At 46.0% G+C, this 20,278-nt stretch overlaps 1 protein-coding gene across 19 annotated transcripts in view; it reads left to right on the top strand.

Moving 5' to 3' along the window:
• Sorbs1 (sorbin and SH3 domain containing 1) overlaps nucleotides 1-20,278 on the top strand; it is a 226,148-nt gene that overhangs the window by 189,455 nt on the left and 16,415 nt on the right. For 12 of the 19 annotated variants that reach the window (XM_029472826.1, XM_029472833.1, XM_029472830.1 and 9 more), the window contains 8 exons: nucleotides 1,242-1,414; nucleotides 4,015-4,100; nucleotides 6,916-7,083; nucleotides 10,256-10,302; nucleotides 13,560-13,674; nucleotides 13,802-13,927; nucleotides 16,550-16,744; nucleotides 18,081-18,833. In XM_029472826.1, the coding sequence (XP_029328686.1) occupies nucleotides 1,242-1,414; nucleotides 4,015-4,100; nucleotides 6,916-7,083; nucleotides 10,256-10,302; nucleotides 13,560-13,674; nucleotides 13,802-13,927; nucleotides 16,550-16,744; nucleotides 18,081-18,833 (1,663 nt within the window). Of the gene's footprint in view, nucleotides 1-1,241; nucleotides 1,415-1,462; nucleotides 3,374-4,014; nucleotides 4,101-6,915; nucleotides 7,084-10,255; nucleotides 10,303-13,559; nucleotides 13,675-13,801; nucleotides 13,928-16,549; nucleotides 16,745-18,080; nucleotides 18,834-20,278 lie in introns of those variants that run through there. The other 7 variants (XM_021151941.2, XM_021151940.2, XM_029472838.1 and 4 more) reach the window with 3 other exon arrangements.

Raw genomic sequence — 20,278 nt, 5'->3', positions numbered from 1 at the left:
TGTATATGGATATGATACATACTGTCAGGCTCTGACAGCAGTGTATACTGATGATGCATACTGTCAGGCTCTGACAGCAGTGTATGCAGATGATATATACTGTCAGGCTCTGACAGCAGTGTATATGGATATGATACATACTGTCAGGCTCTGACAGCAGTGTATGCAGATGATACATACTGTCAGGCTGTGACAGCAGTGTATGCAGATGATACATGCTATCAGGCTCTGACAGCAGCTTTGAAGGAAGTGAATGCTGGGCATTGTGGTGTGTGCCACTTGTCCTAGCTACTGAGGAGGATGAGGCAGCAAGATCACCCAAGCCAAAGGCTCAAAACAAAGCGATGCCTGTGGCCAGGGCACATAGAGTTCCAAGTTCTGATTTTCTCACTTGCTGATTTTCCTGGAGGCCACAGGTAGCTGGGGCTGTTCTTTTTCTACTGGTGATTTTGATGTTTCTGTCAGCCAAAGTTCTCCCACAGTGTAATCCAGAAAAACCTAATCTAGGTCATGCATTTTAACTGGCCGGCCACACTGGGAACTCTGTCTTGCATCCTTGTCCCTAGATGTACCATCTTGTATGGAGCCACTGGGCTCCCCATTATCCTATCTATAGTGTTTTTTCGTTTGTTTGTTTGTTTTTGTTTTTGCTTGCTTGTTTGTTTTTAAAGATAGGCTCTTACCGTGTAGCTCAGGGTGGCCTCAAACTTACGTTCCTTTTGCCTCAGCTTCCCAGGTACTGGAGTCACAGGCTCTCACTCATTTTTTAAAGGACAAATGCACTCATTGTAGTATGGGAGTTTTCTTGCTTGGATCATGTTTCTATGAACTCAGGCATGGTGGCCTGCCTGTCCGCAGAAATCTGTCTAAATTAGTGGTTCTTAACCCTTCTCCTAGTGCTGTGACACTTTAATATAGTTCCTCATTTATGATAACCTCTAATCATAAAATTATTTTTGTTGCTTCTTCATAACTCTAATTTTGCTACTGTTATGAACTGTAATGTAAAAAAAAAAAAAAAAACTGTGTTTTCCAGTGGTCTTACATGGCCCCTATGAAAGGGTCACTTGAACCTCAAAGGAGTTGTGAACCCACAGGTTCAGGGCTTTACCGGGAAACCCAAAAGCAGTTTTCTTCTCCCCAGCTGGTGACAAACAGGTTTTAAAAAAGAATGTTAAACAAGCTAACTCTTACCTTTCTCTCCCTCCCCTTTTCTCTTTTTAAAATTACCTTCTCCATAGTATCTATTCTTCCAACTTCCATGCAGTGAAGAGAGAATCAGATGGGACCCCCGGGGGTCTCGCTAGCTTGGAGAATGAGAGGCAGATTTATAAGAGTGTCTTGGAAGGTGGTGACATCCCTCTTCAGGGCCTCAGTGGGCTCAAGCGACCTTCCAGCTCAGCTTCCACTAAAGGTAACTGACAAGCTGAAGACTGCAGGCATGTCTCCTCCATGCCTGTTACCTGAGTGTTGGCAGCGGGTGGACCTCCAGCCACAGGGACAGAGCTCTGCCTATCCATGTCCAGGCTTTGGAGCCGCCTTGTGCCCCATCACCTGTTTTCTTGCCGGCCATTTTTCTTTCTGGTCTTAATGGTCCCTACCCACAACCTTGCTCTCTCTAAAAACATCTCTCTCTCTCTCTTTGTTGTTCTAATATCCCTTTCCTAGAAGTTCGCTGAGCTTCGGCCTTTCTTAACTGGCAGGGTGGCCATTTCTTTCGTTGCATTTTTTTGCACCTGCTTTGCAGCACCAATTATTTTGCTTCTAGACATCAACTGGAGACTTTTTAAAGCCCTTATGATAAGTGAGCATGTTACCTCTCTTTTTTTTTACCCCCCCCCCTCTTAAAAGCAGCTTTCAGCTTTAACCTAATGGGTGTGTTTATTTTATTCTGCATGCTTACCAGTGGATCGTAAAGGCGGGAATGCTCACATGATTTCTTCATCATCAGTTCATAGCCGAACGTTTCACACTAGCAATGCTTTAGGCCCTGGGTGTAAGCACAAGAAACCCCTGTCGGCTGCGAAAGCCTGCATTTCGGAGATCCTTCCTTCTAAATTCAAACCCAGGCTCTCTGCTCCCAGCGCTCTTTTGCAGGAACAGAAGAGGGTCCTGTTACCCTCAGAGAAGGCTCAGAGCTGTGAGAACCTCTGTGTGTCTTTGAATGATTCCAAAAGAGGCCTCCCACTCCGGGTTGGGGGGAGCATCGAGAACCTGCTCATGCGCTCCCGGCGGGATTACGATAGCAAGTCCAGTAGTACCATGAGCCTGCAGGAGTACGGCACCAGCTCCAGGAGGCCCTGCCCTCTCTCCAGAAAGGCTGGACTGCATTTCTCCATGTTCTACCGGGACATGCACCAGATCAACCGAGCTGGCCTCTCCCTGGGCTCCATCTCCTCCTCAAGTGTGCGAGATCTTGCCTCCCACTTTGAAAGGAGCAGCCTGACGTTAGCCAGGGGTGAGCTGGGCGCTAGCCAAGAGGGCTCAGAGCATATCCCCAAGCACACCGTGTCCTCCCGAATCACGGCCTTTGAGCAGCTCATTCAGCGGTCCCGGTCCATGCCGTCCCTGGACTTCTCTGGCCGGCTGAGCAAGTCCCCGACCCCTGTGCTCTCTAGAAGCGGCCTGACCTCAGCTCGTTCAGCGGAATCCCTCCTCGAGTCTACCAAGCTCCGTCCCAGAGAGATGGACGGGATGGACTCCGGAGGGGTCTATGCGTCACCCACGTGTAGCAATATGGCGGACCACGTCCTGAGCTTCCGGAGCCTTGTGCCCTCTGAGCCTCTTTCCATCTGCTCAGATGAGCTAGACCACTGCTCAAATGTTTCTAACGACAGCAGGGAGGGCAGCGGGGGCAGTGTTCATGGAGACTTCCCCAAACATCGCCTCAACAAGTGCAAGGGCACCTGCCCAGCTTCATACACCCGGTTCACCACTATCCGCAAGCATGAGCAGCAGTCTTCCAGGCAGCCAGACTGGCGCTCGGATTCCAGGGGGGACAAGAACAGTCTCCTCAGAAACATCCACCTGATGAGCCCCCTCCCTTTTCGATTGAAAAAGCCCCTCCAACAGCACCCCAGACAGCCTCCCCCCAGTGACTCCTCAGAGTCCCCTGCTGGCCAGAAAGCAGACCTTCCCTGCCAAGACCCTCAGGACCAGCCCCACTTTGCGGGGAAACCCCTGGTCCCTACTCGCCTGTCTTCCCGACATACCATGGCAAGGCTTAGCCACAACTCAGAACCCCCTCTGGACAGACCCGCAGGCCTGGAGGATTGCACAAGGGCCATTAATAACGGGAACCCTGTGCCCTACTCAGACCATGGCTTGGACAGGAACAACAACCCACAAAGTGAACTGGCAGCGGCCCATGGAGGTGGCATTTTGTGTGTTTGACCAGTCTCACCTCCCCGTCTCCACTTGGCTTGCTCTGTCCCTCTCTCTGTGTGCTTCTGGTGCTCATCCTTCTGCTTTGTCTTTTGCTTCTGTTTGTTTTGCTTGGCAATTAACCATGGCTTGTAGTGGCTGCACTTCTTTAAAAAACAACCCCCACCCACCCCTTCATTTAGACTAACCAACCAAACCGTTTCGAAAGAAAAATTGGCCGTTTAGCTCATATCCAAGAACTGGGTTCATTTGAACTCGCAAACCCCTGTTCACATCAATTCCCAGCCTCCCTGTGGTTTTTTGAGAGGCAGCCTCTCTCCGTGGCCCCGTGTGTATGTGAGTGTATGGTCTGTCCCTGTTACAGCCTGCGTACCTCTTTGTGGGGACACTTAAAAGAATGTCCCTTTCTTTGCTCACCTTTGGCTTTCTGGTGAGTTGTCTTTGTATTAAACCAGTTTGCAAGTAAATCCAAAAAAAGCAGGTAGGGCGGGGGCTTGGGGGGTTTTCCCTTCAGAATTTGTCACTATTTATCAGCATTGTTTATAAATTTGACCTTAATAATAGAAAACAAACAAACTGGCTTCCTACTAAGCCATGGCTCGTTTTAACTCTGCTGTGTTGTTTTTGAAGATTCAGAGTCACCAAGACATTTTATACCAGCTGATTACTTGGAGTCCACAGAAGAGTTTATTCGGAGACGGCACGATGATAAAGAGGTGAGTCTCCCTACTGAGCCTCCTTGTTCTTGTTCAGGGAGGAAAAAAAAATGAAGGAACTGAACTTTTTGGACACTTTTCAGAAGAGTGGTGGGGTGCAGGGACCAGAAGCTTTCCCAGAAAGCAGGACTGACTAATTTCCATACAGCCACTGGGTTATAGGTGCCACCTCCCTCCAGCCTATCAAAGGGAGCATACTTGACACTGGAGAGGATTGCAGTGGAAAGAGTGGAAGGTGACAGCCCTGGCCACTCTACAGTTTATAAACAATGAGAAGAAGTTGCTTGTGATTCTGCCAGCTTTAACTTAGAAGGGGGATGCTCACGTTAGTGCTGGCAGGCGCCACACAAGCACTTAAGAGCCTGGGCATTTTCACATAGGCACTTCAGAGCCTGGGCATTTTCTTGGAGCTGCTGAAATGTCTCTATGTGGGATGCTTTTCAGGGCCTGAATGGAGACCGTTCTGGAATATAGGAAAAGGTTATCCTGTATATTGGCTAAGTGGGCAGAATCTTCCCATCTGCTGTGATAGATAGAGCATCCCGGTGCACATGCTCTGGCTGCATATTCCCAGGAAAGGGGATTCCCATAGATTAGATAAGTTCAGTTGTCCACTTTCCTGTCCTTTGTTACAAGATGCAAGGATACTTTGAACTGTTGGCAGTGGGAGAGGATGTTCAAACGTGACAACTCTTCACATGTCCTCTCTGTTGGTCTAGCTTGAGTGGTTCCAGAGTTTAGGTGGAGTTTCCTTAAGGATTTAAGGCAAGGCTGACTTTGAGGGCTCTAATTACAATCATTGCTGTCGATGGTAGAACACAAACATGCCTCTCCTTGCCCTCCAGGCATGGTAAGCCAGGGGAGGTGTTTGAAGTCCAGAATTGTTTCAAATATCAAATCCAAAACTCTCAAATAATGAGTGTCTGTCAAGACTCAGGAGCAGATCTCCTTCCAGACTTTTCTGTATGAGTTTTGTCAGAGAGACCAAGTCCACATGCCATGAGAGGAAAGATAAAATGCCATTTTAGTAATGAAACGCTGGTATTCAGTCGGGAAGGTTTGCTGGGTGAGTCTTACTAAGAGGTTGTTTTAGTAACCATTGAACACTGCATACTTCATCGAGAGAAGCTTGCATCCTTGGTGATGCTGAGAGCTTGAAATGGTTTCTCTTTCCTCATGGATACGGGCTTATGTGGCTAAAGCACAGATCTGGTACCAGGTTTAAGCCTTTTCCATTTGATATCTGTTCCATGGATGATGAACTGTCTGTCAGCCAGAGCAGCAGTGCTTTTGAACAGGGCCTCAGGCAGGAATCCATCCCCACTGCTGAAAAAACAGTACAGGAGGGAATTTATGTCAACCCATTATTACTGTTGACGCTGATGATAATAGCCTTTCAGAAAAGGAGATCCCATCTGTCCTTGAAGGGCCTTTCGTGGTCACCAAGCCAAACCCCTGTTTTATTCAACAAGGGTATGGCTCGAACAGGGACACCTCCCAAAAGTGCTTGGCTAAAAACTAAGACTCCACCTTCCCGGGACAGCACTTTTTCTGTGGCACTGTGCTTTGCAAAGCACTTTGGTCTTGCTTACTCTTTATTACAGTTTTCTGAGTGCTGGAAGGCCCATAGCCATTTGTTGAGTTGTTGTTTTGTAGACCCCGGAGGAAACCTGAGCCATTATTCTTTAGAGCTGAGTGTCACATGAGTCATTTAATTGTCTGCTGGAAGAAGACTTATGTTTAGCTGAGCATGTTAAGAAAGACCAGTTCTAATAAATGCCTTCTCTCAAGGAGTATTAATCCCAGGAATGAAAATTGCAGTGAAATAAGAAAATGCTTTTCTATTGGGCCATTGGAGTAGGCTGTGAATGGAATTTGGTGAAAAGCAACATGGACTAATAGAAAAAAGCTTGAATAGAAATGGATGGTTATTTTCCTTTTAAAACATATTTCTTACTTATTGTTTGGAAATTTCGTGCAAATATACAGAGTGTTTGGATCAAATTCCCCATTTCCGATTTTCTAACTGGTCCCATACTCCTCCTCAACCAACCCTTTAATTTCCTTAATAGGGGTATCCATTTCTTCTCACCCTAGATGCTGTTATTGTCTCTACTGTATTCTGTATCATTCCCTGAAACTCAGCTTCATTTCCCTAATATAGAAGCAAGTCAGAGGGACAGAAACAAGACCCTCTGTCAGGCACATGAAGAGCCTTTGCTGTATATCCTGAGGCCTCCTGAAACTTACGCCCAGGGGGAAGAATTGGCTGTCCTGGGGGAAAGGGTGCCTCATTCTCTAATAGGGGCAGCTCAGCTGTGTAGAGAACATGGCAGTGTAACTGAAAAAGAAGCCAAAACATGACCTAATTTCCAGAGCGTCAAGGCCCATAGTCTGAAAGGCCTGGTGTAGTCAGGGGAAACAGCATGCCCCATCCTGTCTTAGAAACACATTATGAATGCCAGCTACCAATCAAACATGATCACAGTGTCTAAGCTGTACCCTTGTTACCAGAAGGCCCAGGCTTTGGACTGAGCCCAGGGGTAGTCAGCCAGACAGAGGGGTCATGTAGAATCCCATATCCCATATCCCAGTGTCCCAATTTTCTTCTGGACAGTGTTCTCTCCCTCTTACAAAGTACACAGTGGATGGTTACCATAGGGACGTAGAAGTTGTGTCCATAAGTCCCTTTGACAGTGATCTTTAATGTCTCTTCCTTGTTCACCGATACCTTCTTCCTTAGTTGCTTATGTGGCCATTTTCCATTAAGCTGGACCAGATGATTCACTGCCTGTTTTATGCAATTTCATGGCAGAAACTTTTAGCGGACCAGAGACGACTTAAGCGCGAGCAAGAAGAGGCCGATATTGCAGCTCGCCGCCACACAGGTGTCATCCCGACTCATCATCAGTTTATCACTAATGAGCGCTTTGGGGACCTCCTCAATATAGATGATACGGCCAAAAGGAAATCTGGGTTAGAGGTCTGTTTTGGTCACCGCCAACTGCTGCTTGACCCAAAGCAATATTTGCCTTTCTTTGGCATTGCCCTCTGTAGGCCAATTTAGTTCTCCAAACAGCACCTGTCATCCTGGCTTTCTTAGCCTTGCTTTGGCTCTTTTGTGGCTGGTGAATAGACATGAGCCCCACTATGTCCTGTGCTCTCTATGTTAAGCATGCCTGGCTGTGGGACTGGGATCTGCTGGCGCACACGCGTACTGCATGCTTAGAGCATTGGCTGCCTCATGAGTCCAGTCTTCTCCATCCTGCATTTGACTGTGATACCGTGTTGCATTGTGGTCTGCTTAGAAAGCGTGTCCCTTTGGCCATGTGTCTCAGAAGCTCTGGTCTGGACAACCCCAAGAGTCTTCTGTAAAGAGATGGTTAATGAAGCTTTTATTATTAGAGTTCCCGAGTGATGTTTTATAGCACTGACTTAGTGGCACTGCTGTTGAAAGCACAGTGCTGGTTGCTCAGTGGTGCTAGCGTATTTCACAGGACTGTGAAACTCTGACCTCTGCAGCGTGGGTAGACCCATGGAGAGTATAAGAGCACTCTGAGGGAAACCTCATCTGCTTGCTCTGAAGACACTGCTGCTCACTATCCCCATCCAAAGGTCTGCCTGTGTGTGAGGAAGAAGATGGCAGCCTGCAGACCTGCCTCAGGGATACATGGGCCTGTCGGTGCTGCTCAGCGGGAGTAGCTGCGGCAAGGCAGGCACGCTCTTCTTACCGGACCTGCCTTTTCTCCACAATGGCGTTTCCCAAACCCCTAAAGACATAAAAATGTAGACTCCCGCATCATTTCCCTGTGCCACCTGTGATGCTTTGACCTGGGATGAGGTCTAAGAATTTGCAAGTCCATCAGTTTCACGCTGTGATGTTTTAAGGCCCACAGGAAGAATCCCTGTCCTTTAGCTGACTGACAGAACTGGGCCAATGAGACCAGCAAGTGTGGGTACACTGTGGTGTGTGGATGCATTTCACTCCCAGCAAGAGTCAGCAGCCACTAATTCTGTGTAACACTCTCCCTGTGGAGAGCAGAGACAACTCAGTTTGTGTTTTTGGGGTAGCTGCCAGTATAAAACCACCTTCATACACAGTTCTATGTCAGCCAGGTGAGGTGTACAACCTGAATCCCAGTGCCTGGGATGTAGAGTTAGGAGGACCAGGAGTTCAAAGTTAATTCAAAGAAGGAATATTTGCTGCTGTGGTATAAATTTATAATGTTTACATCGCCATATAGCTGGATGACTGGGTAATCCATCTCTCTCCCCACACATTTTTCTGTTGTGATTTCTGTGAGTTTTTTTTTTTTCCTTATAGTTTTGGTCTTCGGGTTTTCTATTGTGAACGTTATTATTTCTCCTTGCTCTCACATCTGTTCTGCTCGTGTTTGCCTACAACCTTTAGAAAGTATGCCATAGGGCTGGAGAGATGGCTCAGTGGTTAAGAGCCATCTGACTGCTCTTCCAAAGGTCCTGGTTCAAATCCCAGCAACCACATGGTGGCTCACAACCATCCGTAATGAGATCTGACGCCCTCTTCTGGTGCATCTGAAGACAGTTACAGTGTACTTAGATATAATAATGAATAAATCTTAAAAAAAAAAAAAAGAAAGTATGCCATAAACATAGGCGTTAGGATGCTATGATATTACCTCGATAATATCATAAGGTTATAAGGTGGCTATTGAGTTGCCCCCTAACCTGTATGTATAGAGATAGATGGGAACTGCAGCATGAATACAGGATGAAAAGTTCGTATGGAGAGCCAGTCCCAGCACACACCTGTGAGCTCGAAGCTTGGGAGAAGGATCCAAAGCTCAAGGCCAGCCTGGGATCCAGTAAAAACAGAAACTTAAAACAGAACAAAACACCAGTAACTCCTGTGGTGCAGTGTGAACCCTAGAAGGTCCCCGTGAAGCCCAAGCCAAGAAATGTAGGGCAGATGACTAAACAAGTAGAATCATGTGGTGATGCTTTTGGGAGCCTTTTCTCACCTCGGCTCCATTTTCCCTTCCCACTCTGCCCTTGTCTTCTAATCTGGTAGAGGACCTACCATTCATTTCCTTTATGCTGTTGCAGCTGAAGAGGTCAGAGGTACATTGATAGAAATAGCTTGTGCATGTGATTTTTAAAAATTTCATGGGCCCCTTTAAAAACAAAGCCGGTTAAAATAACTGCTTTTAAGAGCAAAGAAGAAAGAGGTGCAAGTTGATAAAGGTGAAGTTTTTGCCAGAGTTGGAGCTGAACAAATTCCAGGCTGAGATTAGCACATAAATGTACTTAGTTGGGACAGGGGAGGTGATAGAAATAGACATTTAGGTGTGACTGGGGATATGACCACAAACCTCCACCCAGGTTAGGGGGAGAGATTTGACCTACTAGAGACAATTGAGAGCTGAAGCCAACTTCAAAGCAAAACCATGAAGTGTGGAAGAATTTGTGGAATGTCATTTGTGCTCCTTGGGTGACGGTAGATTAGACTGAGGAGAAGGTAAAGTCAAAGGAAGCTTTGTGTCTGTGGGAAGCAGAGGTCAGACCCAGAGCAACAGGGTTTTGGACTGAGGACGAACAGACTTGGGCGTGAGTTACTGACAGACTTAATGAGAATGTGAAGACGGCTGAGCCTGGCTTTGCAGGCAGGGGTGTGTAGGAGCCGCCACAGCCAGGATGGAGTTTCAGTAGAGATAGACTCAGGGTTTACCCTAGCTTTTTCAATGATGTCACAAACCGTAGGGACGTACAGAATGCAAGATGATATGAAAGGTGAACTAGACTCTGTTATGCTTTCAGTTCCTAACTTACACCAGGTAAACAGAAGATGCCCCACAGGGAGTAAGATGATAGGTAAGGCGTGTCTGAAGACTTCTGGCTGACAGTAGCCATGATCAGCTTGCCTAAAGGGCTTTTCAAACCATCTCTTACCTACAAGTGGCATTCTTGAAGGGGAATTTTCATGCATGACACAGCTGACTAAACACCATCTATCATGCTGATGGGGTCAGGTGCTGCAGTCTTGCCTGGATTTTTTTAAACTAAATTGAACTGGGTAGAGTAGATCTTTCTGCTTCGCTTTCTATAGAATCTTGTGAAAATGTGACCTTTTCATTGACAATCATGAGTTTTAACTCCACGTTATTTCTTGTGTTTAGATGAGACCTGCTCGAGCCAAATTTGACTTTAAAGCTCAGACCCTGAAGTAAGTGCTGCCAGCCATGCTTGTCTTCTTCGCTGCCTCTTTGGAAATCTGTTTGCTCAGGGTGGAGAGTTGGGATAGACAACTGTTGCTTCACCAAGATAGAAATACAAATACCAAACAGTCGATGCTATATGCCAGCACCATTACATCACATGTATTAACCCACTCAACTCTGATGAGTCAGGGCTGTGTGTGTGATTTTCACTTCCAAAACTTAGGAAATGAGTATGAAAGAACTTAGTCCACCTAAGAGGTTGATAGAGTCAGGATTCAAACCCAGCACCTTGACATCCGAAGCTGGCTCTGACGCACTGTCCCACCCTCTTTCTACCTGAATATGGCCTCTTTTTACTTGGCTAGGTTACAGAATGATCTGACCCAACCTTTAGTAGAAGGAATCAGAACCAGACTCTAGGAATAGAACTTGGCCTGTTTTTTTTTTGTAGCTCATGGGATACTAACATGTCTCTAAGTGTGTTCCTCAGAGTGTTCATCCTGCAAGATGTCCTTAAAAAACAAAACCAAAGAACAAGTGTTATAGAAATGAGCCAGAGATCCAGCTCCTGATATCTTTAGGCCCCTCTCCCACTGGAGGAGATGGACCGTTGTTGGCATGTTCATGACTATGGAACTCAGAGTCAAAGACTGATCAGCTTTTGTAGCCCAAATTTAGATGACCAGGAAACCTTTCTGTTTTCTGTGGAATACAGTTTGGGAAATGTTTCCACAGACAGGTTCCAGAAGGACTTGATAGCTCTATAGCTAATTGTGGATTAAAACAGACCATTCATTTTCTTTGGCAACTGAAGGTAATGTGGCCAGCCACACTCCATTGTCCTGCTGACAGGAGGCACCATGTCTGGGGATAAGAAGGAGTGCTTCCTTTCATGAGTGATGGGAAACAATCTCTCCAGGCTCCTCAACCATGTTTCCCATTTCTTCCAACACAAAACAAATAGCCAGGCCAGATTTGTAGAACACAGCCACGAGTCCGACGTGGTTCGATTTTACTCCATTCCCTTAGCTTGCAACAAGAGATGGCCGTGTGTGTGTGTGTGTGTGTGTGTGTGTGTGTGTGTGTGTGTTTGTGTGTGTGTGTTTGTGGACTTTAGATTTAGAAAGTCTACCACTCATATCTCTGTAACTATGGCCAGTTTATCAATGTCTCTCACCCTCTGTTTTCATCATTGATAAGATGAGACAAAAACTGCCCACTTTGCAAAGAGACCAGGCATGGTAAAACCAGTGAGGTGTTTTGTACAGCGTAGCAGAAATCCATACTCAAAAGTATGATATCCACCATCCTCATATTTGAACCAGAGAGAGAATAACAAAGAGAATATTTTCCTTTAAATTGTGACTTTGGGTGATACATATTTTTAGAATTCATTTTAAAAGTGTTCCCCCCTTTTTGGGTAACCAGTCAGATAGAAGAAGTAAGAAGGCCAGAGGTCCGTGGGACTGTCATCATTTATCAGTACTGCTAATGCCAGAGAGCAGTGCCTGCCTCATGTTCCCATCATGCCCTGCTGCCTTCTTAACAAGTCTATGTCCCGTGGTTGGTAGTGCATGCTTAGCTAAGGAGAGATCGCTATGAGTGTGTCCTATTGAGGACCATAAGCCATTAGAGACTGTTGGATGTTGGGGCAAGGGCTTGATGTATGGTTCTGGAACCTGGAGTTGGCAGATGATGATGTTGCATTGCAACAATAAAAGGTTATACAAATCTGAAAGGATCTTGTACTGTTAGTGCCCAGTCCTCTAACACTAGACCTAGGTATGTGGACCTTGTGGGAGCTGAGAGTGTGGCCTGAAGGATTTCGCTGGTGAAACCACTTTCCTGGAGACTAGTTCCTGGTTTTCTCCATTGAAGAAGTGGGTCAGACCAAGCTGCTGCCTAGTTAAGTGTACAGGGCCTTTATATAGAAAGAGGTCAGGTGCCACAGTGCCTAAAAGCCAAGTTTCTGGTCCCGAGGTGCCTGAGGAAGGATATCAGCCTCAGGATGTCTGTATTCACCTTTCTCAGAGTAGTGAATCTTTGCTTAACAGTGGGGCTGTTTCAGGACCCACCCGCTAACACAGTGGCACCCAAAGGGGGACTCAGAACACATCAAGGAGAAGCTTTGAGAAAGAACTAGCCAGAGATGTTTCCTTTTCACAAAGATGAACATCCTGCATCCTTTTTGTGGACTTCGTTTTGGAATCCAATTCCCAACATAGTATCTACACAAGCCTCTTCAGGATGCTTTTATCCTCCTAAGGCCAACGTTTTATAAATTTTCCAGCTGTGCCCTGATGCTTAGTCAGCACTCCTCATTTAGGGCTTCCTGGTATACTGCAAAGCTGCCACACCCCTTCCAAATGATGTTGGGTTGTAGCAAAAAATTTTTTAAATTAATTTTTTAATTCAAGAAAAGTTCAAGTTATTATTTTGTTCTGTTTTCTTTTTGTTTATAGTTTATTTGTTTTCCTCTCCAAAACAAAGAGTACTGGTTAGATGTGAATACTGTCAGAGCTGAGGCAAAGAGATGGGTGTGGAAGAAAGAGTTGGAAGGTGGGGGGAAAGGCACAAACAACATTTGAAGGAACATCCATTTTTCCTTTCTAACTCTTCTTTTTCATGCTGAGGAGGAAGGCATGACTCCAGAGCATGCACTGTACTGGGTGTTTTACCTGCAGTTTGCAGCTGCATTCGCCAACCTTGAATTAGATGCTGTGGTCAGATGAAGGAACATTCTCACCAAGAGGTCAAGCTTCCTGACCAAGTCCCAGAACTAGTAAATCTTTGAATTTGGTTTGAACTCAGCCTGCCTAACTTCAGAGCATTCTAGTACAGGCTGATGGAGACAGATGGTGGAGGAGGGATAGGTAGAGGGTATGAGAATGTCATAACCTGAAGTGGTTCAGGCATGTCTAGCTGTAGCACACAAGGAGCAGTGAAAGTAACCAAAGGGAGACATTTTTACCATTTAATAAATATAAATTCCCCCAAAAAATTCATTAAGAAAATCACAACAAACTATTATGACCTCCGAGCACTCTAATATTAGTAAGTATGTGTGTTGACATCCATCCCATAAAAGACTAGAAAACTATCCAATATGGTGGAATTTCCTGACAAACGGGGCTCTTGCCTCCAAGGATGGAGCCTCCCATCTTCTGGAACTTTGACTCCCTTGACTCCATGTAAAAGTCTTGTGTCTTCACCACGCACATTTTGAAGCATCTGCTAAAAGACAATGACCTTCCATCAACAGGGAGCTGCCTCTGCAGAAGGGAGACGTTGTTTACATCTACAGACAGATTGATCAGAACTGGTATGAAGGTGAACACCATGGCCGGGTGGGAATCTTCCCACGCACCTATATCGAGGTACCACAAACCACAGCTCCGTCCTTCTCAGGAGAAGCCCAGCATGCCTAAAACACCATTTTTCTTACCATGTCCTGTGTTCTCTTCTATTCCTCCTTTTGCCCTTTTGCTTTCTTTCCTGTCTCAGCTTCTTCCTCCAGCTGAGAAGGCTCAGCCCAGAAAGTTGGCACCCGTACAAGTTTTGGAATATGGAGAAGCCATTGCGAAGTTTAACTTTAATGGAGATACACAAGTAGAAATGTCTTTCCGAAAGGTAAGCCACACGCCTCATCCTGGCTTTGGGGCCTTTGAATGATGCTGTTATCTCAGAGGTGTGATGTTGCTATGGCTGCCAATCTGTAGCCTCAAGAACATAGTGGACTGGTCAGAAATTGGAATAGGGGAACCAGAGGCTTTTCTGAGATGAGATTTTACTTATTTTTATTTTATGTGTGTGAGTGTTTTGTCTGCATGTATAGCACCTTCTGTGGAGGTCAGAAGAAGCTGTTGGATTCTCTAAAACTGGAGTCACACAGGGGTGAGAGCCACCACGTGGTATCTGAAAAACAAAACTGCAGGTCCTCTGGGAAAGCGCGCATAGTGCTCTTAACTGCTGAGCTTTTTATCCATATCCCAAGATTTCTTTTTAATTATTTACACACTCAGTTTAGCCACATTGGGTTTACCAATTAAAGCCAGCATTCATGGCATCTTAGACCTCATATATTAACTGTATTCAGCCAACATATAATGATAAGCATTGTGCCAATGATTTGATTTAGGTTTGTTATGTCTCCATAAACCAAGTGGGGAGGCAGAACCATTGGTACCAGGAGGGACTTTAAAGGCCTTGAAACTTTGAAGTTACCAGAATTTCAGTTTGTGTGGGGGTGAATACTTGATCTGAGCCTCCACTGCCTCACAGAAAACAAACAAACAAATAACAACAAACAAAAAACATGGAGAGGTAAGGCCTCTTCAGGGTGCTGTAAGAGAACTGAATGAAGCAGTGTGACTTGGGCCAGGTCAGAGGTCAGTCCACAGGTGGGAGCAGTTCTTGTGGCAGAGCTCAGCATGCTTAACGTGATGGCAGTGACCCCATGGGTGATGGGATGGGGTGGAGCCGAAGGGCAGGGTGGGCTTCTTCCCACTGACTGAGACATTCTCTACATGTCATAGATCTCCAGCTTGCTGACGTTATGACAATTACTACTTTTATTGAGTATCAAGAGAAATGAACTAGAGCCTTGGGAGTAGATAAGCAACCTTATACAAAGAAGAAACCAGATGTTCCTTAATTGCCCATTGTCAGGGAATTCATGATTAAATTGTTACATAAATTGTGGAAAGATACCTCCAAGGGTGGTCAGTTAAGGTTTTATAACATCTGCACAAATGGAGAATTACGAGAGGCCTTGTTCCATATACCTGTAATCCTCATGCTGGGAGGCAGAGGCAGGGGATAATAGTGAGTTCAAGGGCATCCTGGCTATGAAGCAAGATTGTGTGTGTGCGTGTGCGTGTGTGTGTGTGTTTTCCTTGATAAAGTTGCTCCACTCTATATCATTAAGTATCAAAAAGTGTATAGGTGAGAGTGCAGTGGGCCACCTGATAAATACTCACCATCCAGACTTTAGGAACTCACGTAAGTGCAGATGCTGTCCTCTGACCTCTACACAGGGCCTATCACACATGTGTCCCCTGGAACCCACCATAAACATGTTACTAATAACAAAATAAAGGTGGGGGCAAACGATGTATACAAATCAAAATACGGTACATACTCAATTTCCATAGGGGAAAACAGTCTAATTCGTGTCATAGAAGCAAATCTGGAAAGCACCTATGTATTAACAATGGTGGTCCCCATGTACGGGGCAATTGTTTTGGGCTTTATTTCTTTTTATTCTGACTTTTCTGTAACATAAAAATAAAGTATAGAAAAGAATATAGAGAACTTTCTGAGGTTGGGTGAGATGGGTAAAGACACTAGCTGCCAAGGTTGGGCACTTGACTCCAGCAAGATGTCTTTGACCTCAACCAATCACACCTACAAAATTATATATAATATAGTGTATTATTATATAATACAATTTATTATTACATGAAAATAATATAGAATGTATATATAATTGTATATAAGAGAGATAACCTATAAAATTACATATAATTTATTACATAATAATATATACACATATATAATTTTATATGAGAGAGAGAACCTGGGTTGGGTGTGAGATGGCTCACACCTGTAATGTAATCCTAGCATGCAGAAGGTTATGTTAAAAAGACTGTTATGAGGTGAAGGCCGACCTTGGCTATATAAGTGAGCATGGGCCCTGTCTCAAAAAAAAAATAAAAGGCTATAGAGGTGACTCAAGGGTTAAGGAGCACGTGCTGTTCTTGCAGAGGATACAGGTTCTAGTCTAAGCACTCACATGATGGTTCACAGCCATCCATATCTCTAGTTCTAGATGCCCCCTTCTGACTTTCATAAGCACCAGAACATGGTATACTTAAATAAAAACAATTAATTTAAAATAACATAGTATCAAAAGAACAACCCTCCAGGTTCAGGGTTACCTTTGCCTTGCAAATGAAGGCTAGATATGTGACCAACTTGTTCTAAAGGAGTCTTAGAAGGTAACACTACAGTTACCTTCTGGCTCTAGGGCATGAATCTGAGCTCCTTATGAAATGCTTAACTCCTTGGTTAAGGAAGCTCTACTGTGTTAGCATCCCCAACCTAGTACTCCATCCAAGGCCGATAGAGATGGCTCTCCTGAGCATAGAGTGTGGTGAAGGATACAGGACAGCGCAGTGCAGGATCCAGGCAGTGACCTCTGATGGGTTACAGTGTGGTGCTTTAAGACTCTTGCTTGACTGTGTCTTACAGGGGGAGAGGATCACGCTGCTCCGACAGGTGGATGAGAACTGGTACGAAGGGAGGATTCCTGGGACATCTCGACAAGGCATTTTCCCTATCACCTATGTAGATGTGCTTAAGAGGCCATTGGTGAAAACCCCTGTGGATTACATCGACCTGCCTTATTCTTCTTCCCCAAGTCGCAGTGCCACTGTGAGCCCACAGGTATCTAAGCTTTCAAACTCAGCTTGCAGTTTTCATCCTCAGCTGTGTCCACGGCACACAGCCCTTCAGGGACTGCTCTTCCATGCTCTGATTAAGAGCTACCTAGAACAGGGCAGGCTGGGAGTTCCTTTTATACATGTCTGTGGTATTTTCTTAGCACTCTAAAATATATGAAGGAAAGGGAAGAGTTTAAGGTAGTTACTGTAGGGATAAAGTGTAAGGAAAAAACAAACCAAGCAAATTATCAGTTGGTGTATCCCTGTGAAGCTGGTGGTATGTAGACCACGCCCCTGTGGCCCAGCATATTTCTCTGTGCAATACTGTCCATCAAGATTGATTTCCAGAGGACAGTGGTTGGAAGATAATTTCATGATCTCATCCTTACATGCAAGCCTTCACTGGACTCATGTTGGAAAAGAAACTTAAGAAGGGTGTCAGTCTCTACTGGGTCCGAAGTGGGTAGCTTATAGCCATAGTAATATGGTTGCTTTTCTGAACTTTAGTTATGAGCATAATTATTTAAAATGTTATTCCAAATGGTGCCCACTTTCCCAAAGCCAATAAGCAAAATAAGGTCGGGTGGCATCCTGTGGAATGAAATGGAGGGTGATGGCTGAAAGACTGGGACTTGGAGGTGTTGCCATGGTACCTCCTTTCTCCCGTTCTCTATCATTTCGTCCCCTCCCCCATGCTGGCCACCGACACAGCAGAGAGCACTTGGCACAAAGCGTTAGATGGGCCTTCGTGAACAGTGAAAACAACATTCTACCATCTCACACGAGAGGCCGTGGACTGGACTGGGCTTCTTGCTCCATAAGAGCTTGGGGAATTTTCACTTGACCGTGGCTAAGAGTGATGGCCAAACAAAGTGACCACACACTTCCTACTTCTGTGTGGAAGACCCTGCAGAGTTGAAGGAAGGGCCTGGACAGAGGCTATCCACCCAACCAACCCTACAGTTTTGGGTCAGCGCTGTGGTTGCAAGAATGGTTTAGTGGGCTGGGGCGGGGCACTTCCTGGCTTTTCCTTTGACCTGTGACTCTGCAGAGCAGCCCAGCGCTACCCACAGCTGTTGGATGGGAGCCTTTCCCATCTCCATGCCCCTCGCCCCTCTTCTCTCCACCCTGCCTGCACACTCTCATGTATCCACCCGGCCACTTTGCAGTCTCTCCAACCTCACCAGATGATTTCTGTTCTGGACTCCAGGGTGTCCTGCTCATCCTCTCTGTTTCATTCTTACTATGCCCCTGTGGTGGTTCTCCTCCTTTCCTTTATGCTGACACTTTTATCTCTGCTTCTTTCTTTTGTTTTCTCCTCTCTCCTTTTTTTTTTTAAGTATACTAGTCACAGCAAGCTCATCATGCCAGCCCCTTCATCTCTACCCCACCCCCGCCGAGCCCTGTCCCCTGAGATGCACGCCATCACCTCCGAGTGGATCTCTCTGACTGTCGGGGTCCCAGGCAGGCGTTCTCTGGCCATGACACCACCCTTGCCTCCTCTGCCTGAGGCTTCTGTCTATGACATGGACCGCCTGGCCTTGTCAGCAAGGGCCCGTCCCTCCTTGCCTCTCAGCCTCCCCTATTCAAGTTGGTCAGATCACTCCACTCTGCGCCCAGTGGTCTCCCCGATGGCCCTGCCTCCACCCCACAAAGCCTACTCACTGGCACCCAGTGTCCAGGCTCCTCTTCACGTCAATGGAGATGGTGGTATTCACATTCGCCAAGATGGCTTCTCCCAGCCACCACCTGGGAACTCTGATAGGGTCATCTCAGAGCTTAGTGACGCCTTTAGCAGCCAGAGCAAGAGACAGCCCTGGCGAGAAGATGGACCATATGACAGGAAAGCAGAGAGCGAGGCAGGTGAGAGATGCCCTGGTGGACCCAAGATCTCTAAGAAGAGCTGCTTGAAACCTTCAGACGTGGTCAGGTGCCTGAGTTCTGAGCAGAGACTCTCAGAGTTCCACACTCCTGAGGACAGTCAGTCCTGCAAGCCCCTGGGTGGCCCTTTCCCAGCCTGGGAGGCTGGGCCACCAGAGCTGCACAGAGCTGTCGAGGCTGACAGGAAGGCTGCTCAGAGTGGTGTGAGCCAGGTAGGCCTGAAGCATGACTGGTGGGCCTTGGCCTCTTGCTTGGCATGGTGGGCCAGACCAGACGTCTTACCCTTGGTCCATTAACTGACCAAGTTGGTGCCTGTGAGATCTGTTTGCTTGCCTTGGAAGCAAAGGGATGAATGACTAAGAGGGAATGGAGGGGCCATGGACTAGGGTGTTGGCTGGGGATAGTTCAGAGAAACATTCTAGCATCTTGAGATATTTGAAAGTATTCCTCCATTGACACCTGCTATACTGGTACAGAAGCCCTCAAACAGGAAAGCCTTCCTTGTGCCCCATTCACATCCTAGAGAGGGTCCTTGGTCTGCTTTGACTAACACAGCTGGGAACACCAGGCCTTGGTGTCATGTGGTAGGCTTTTCTTGTGAGATGCACTGTTTCCATAACTCATGGTGCTCAGTTTTGTCAGGTGTTCGTCTTGTCTTGTGTTTGTGTGGAACTAAAGGGCCACGTTCACAGTGAGCTGAGACATTTTGGGTCTTCAGAGGTGTCAAAATGCAGGGGCTTCTGGTGTGGTTGAGGTCACTAAATTGGTGTCCTAGGTTTTGAGTTATAGTTTTCTCTCTAAGTGAACTACAAAGATTTCAGCATATAAATTAAGGTGGACTTAGGGTATTTTGGAGGGACATTAATTTGATAACTAGACAGATCATTATCCAGTTTTGTTTATGTTATTTAGTATCCAGAAATTCAAAGACTTTGGGCAACTTTTCCATAGTAACCGGATTTGAGTACCAACTCCAGCTAAGTGCTGTGATGGGAATTGTTCACCCTCTCAGAGACTCAGTTTCCTGAAAAGAAGATAACTTCCCTTGTAGCATGGTCCAGGAAATTCCTTGAAATAATGCGTGCAGGTGTTAATTACAAACACTTTGTAAGGGAAGATAGAACCACCATCTTGGGTGATCTAAAACTGCTTCTAGGACCAGGGACATTATAGAACCTCAATAGAATTGAGTGTTTTTTTCTGAAGCCATCTCCCAGTTGGCTGTCATCTATTATATACAGTACCTCCGTGGGCTGTGCTCCTCTCTCAGGCGGTTGCTCCTGTTTCCTCTTGTAGCTCTGTTGGTTTTTTGAGGAATGGTTCAAGGAGCTGCTGTTACTGGTCTATGGACCAGAGGTTGTTAAATCCCTTTCTTAAGGGAGCCCATATCCAGTGACAGTGGCTGACACAGTTGTGTCACCTGGCCAGTAACGGGAGCACAGAGGCAGGCTGGACCTCCACAGGCCTGTGTGTTTGGTGTGGAGTAGAGATCACTGAGGGTAATCAAGTGTGTAGTAATTTATGTGGAATTGGGTTTAGACTACATAAAGTTAGCAAGCACTGAACATCCCGCCCCCCCCCCCCAAGCCTCCCACAGGCCCTAACCACTCATATGTAAAGTAGGGGTAAAAACAAACAGTGCACCCCTCCCTGGAAG

This window comes from Mus caroli, chromosome 19 (genome assembly GCF_900094665.2).
Source record: "Mus caroli chromosome 19, CAROLI_EIJ_v1.1, whole genome shotgun sequence".
NCBI lineage: Eukaryota > Metazoa > Chordata > Mammalia > Rodentia > Muridae > Mus > Mus caroli.
Note: the sequence above shows the minus strand (reverse complement) of the source record. Positions and strands in the feature narration are given on the sequence as shown.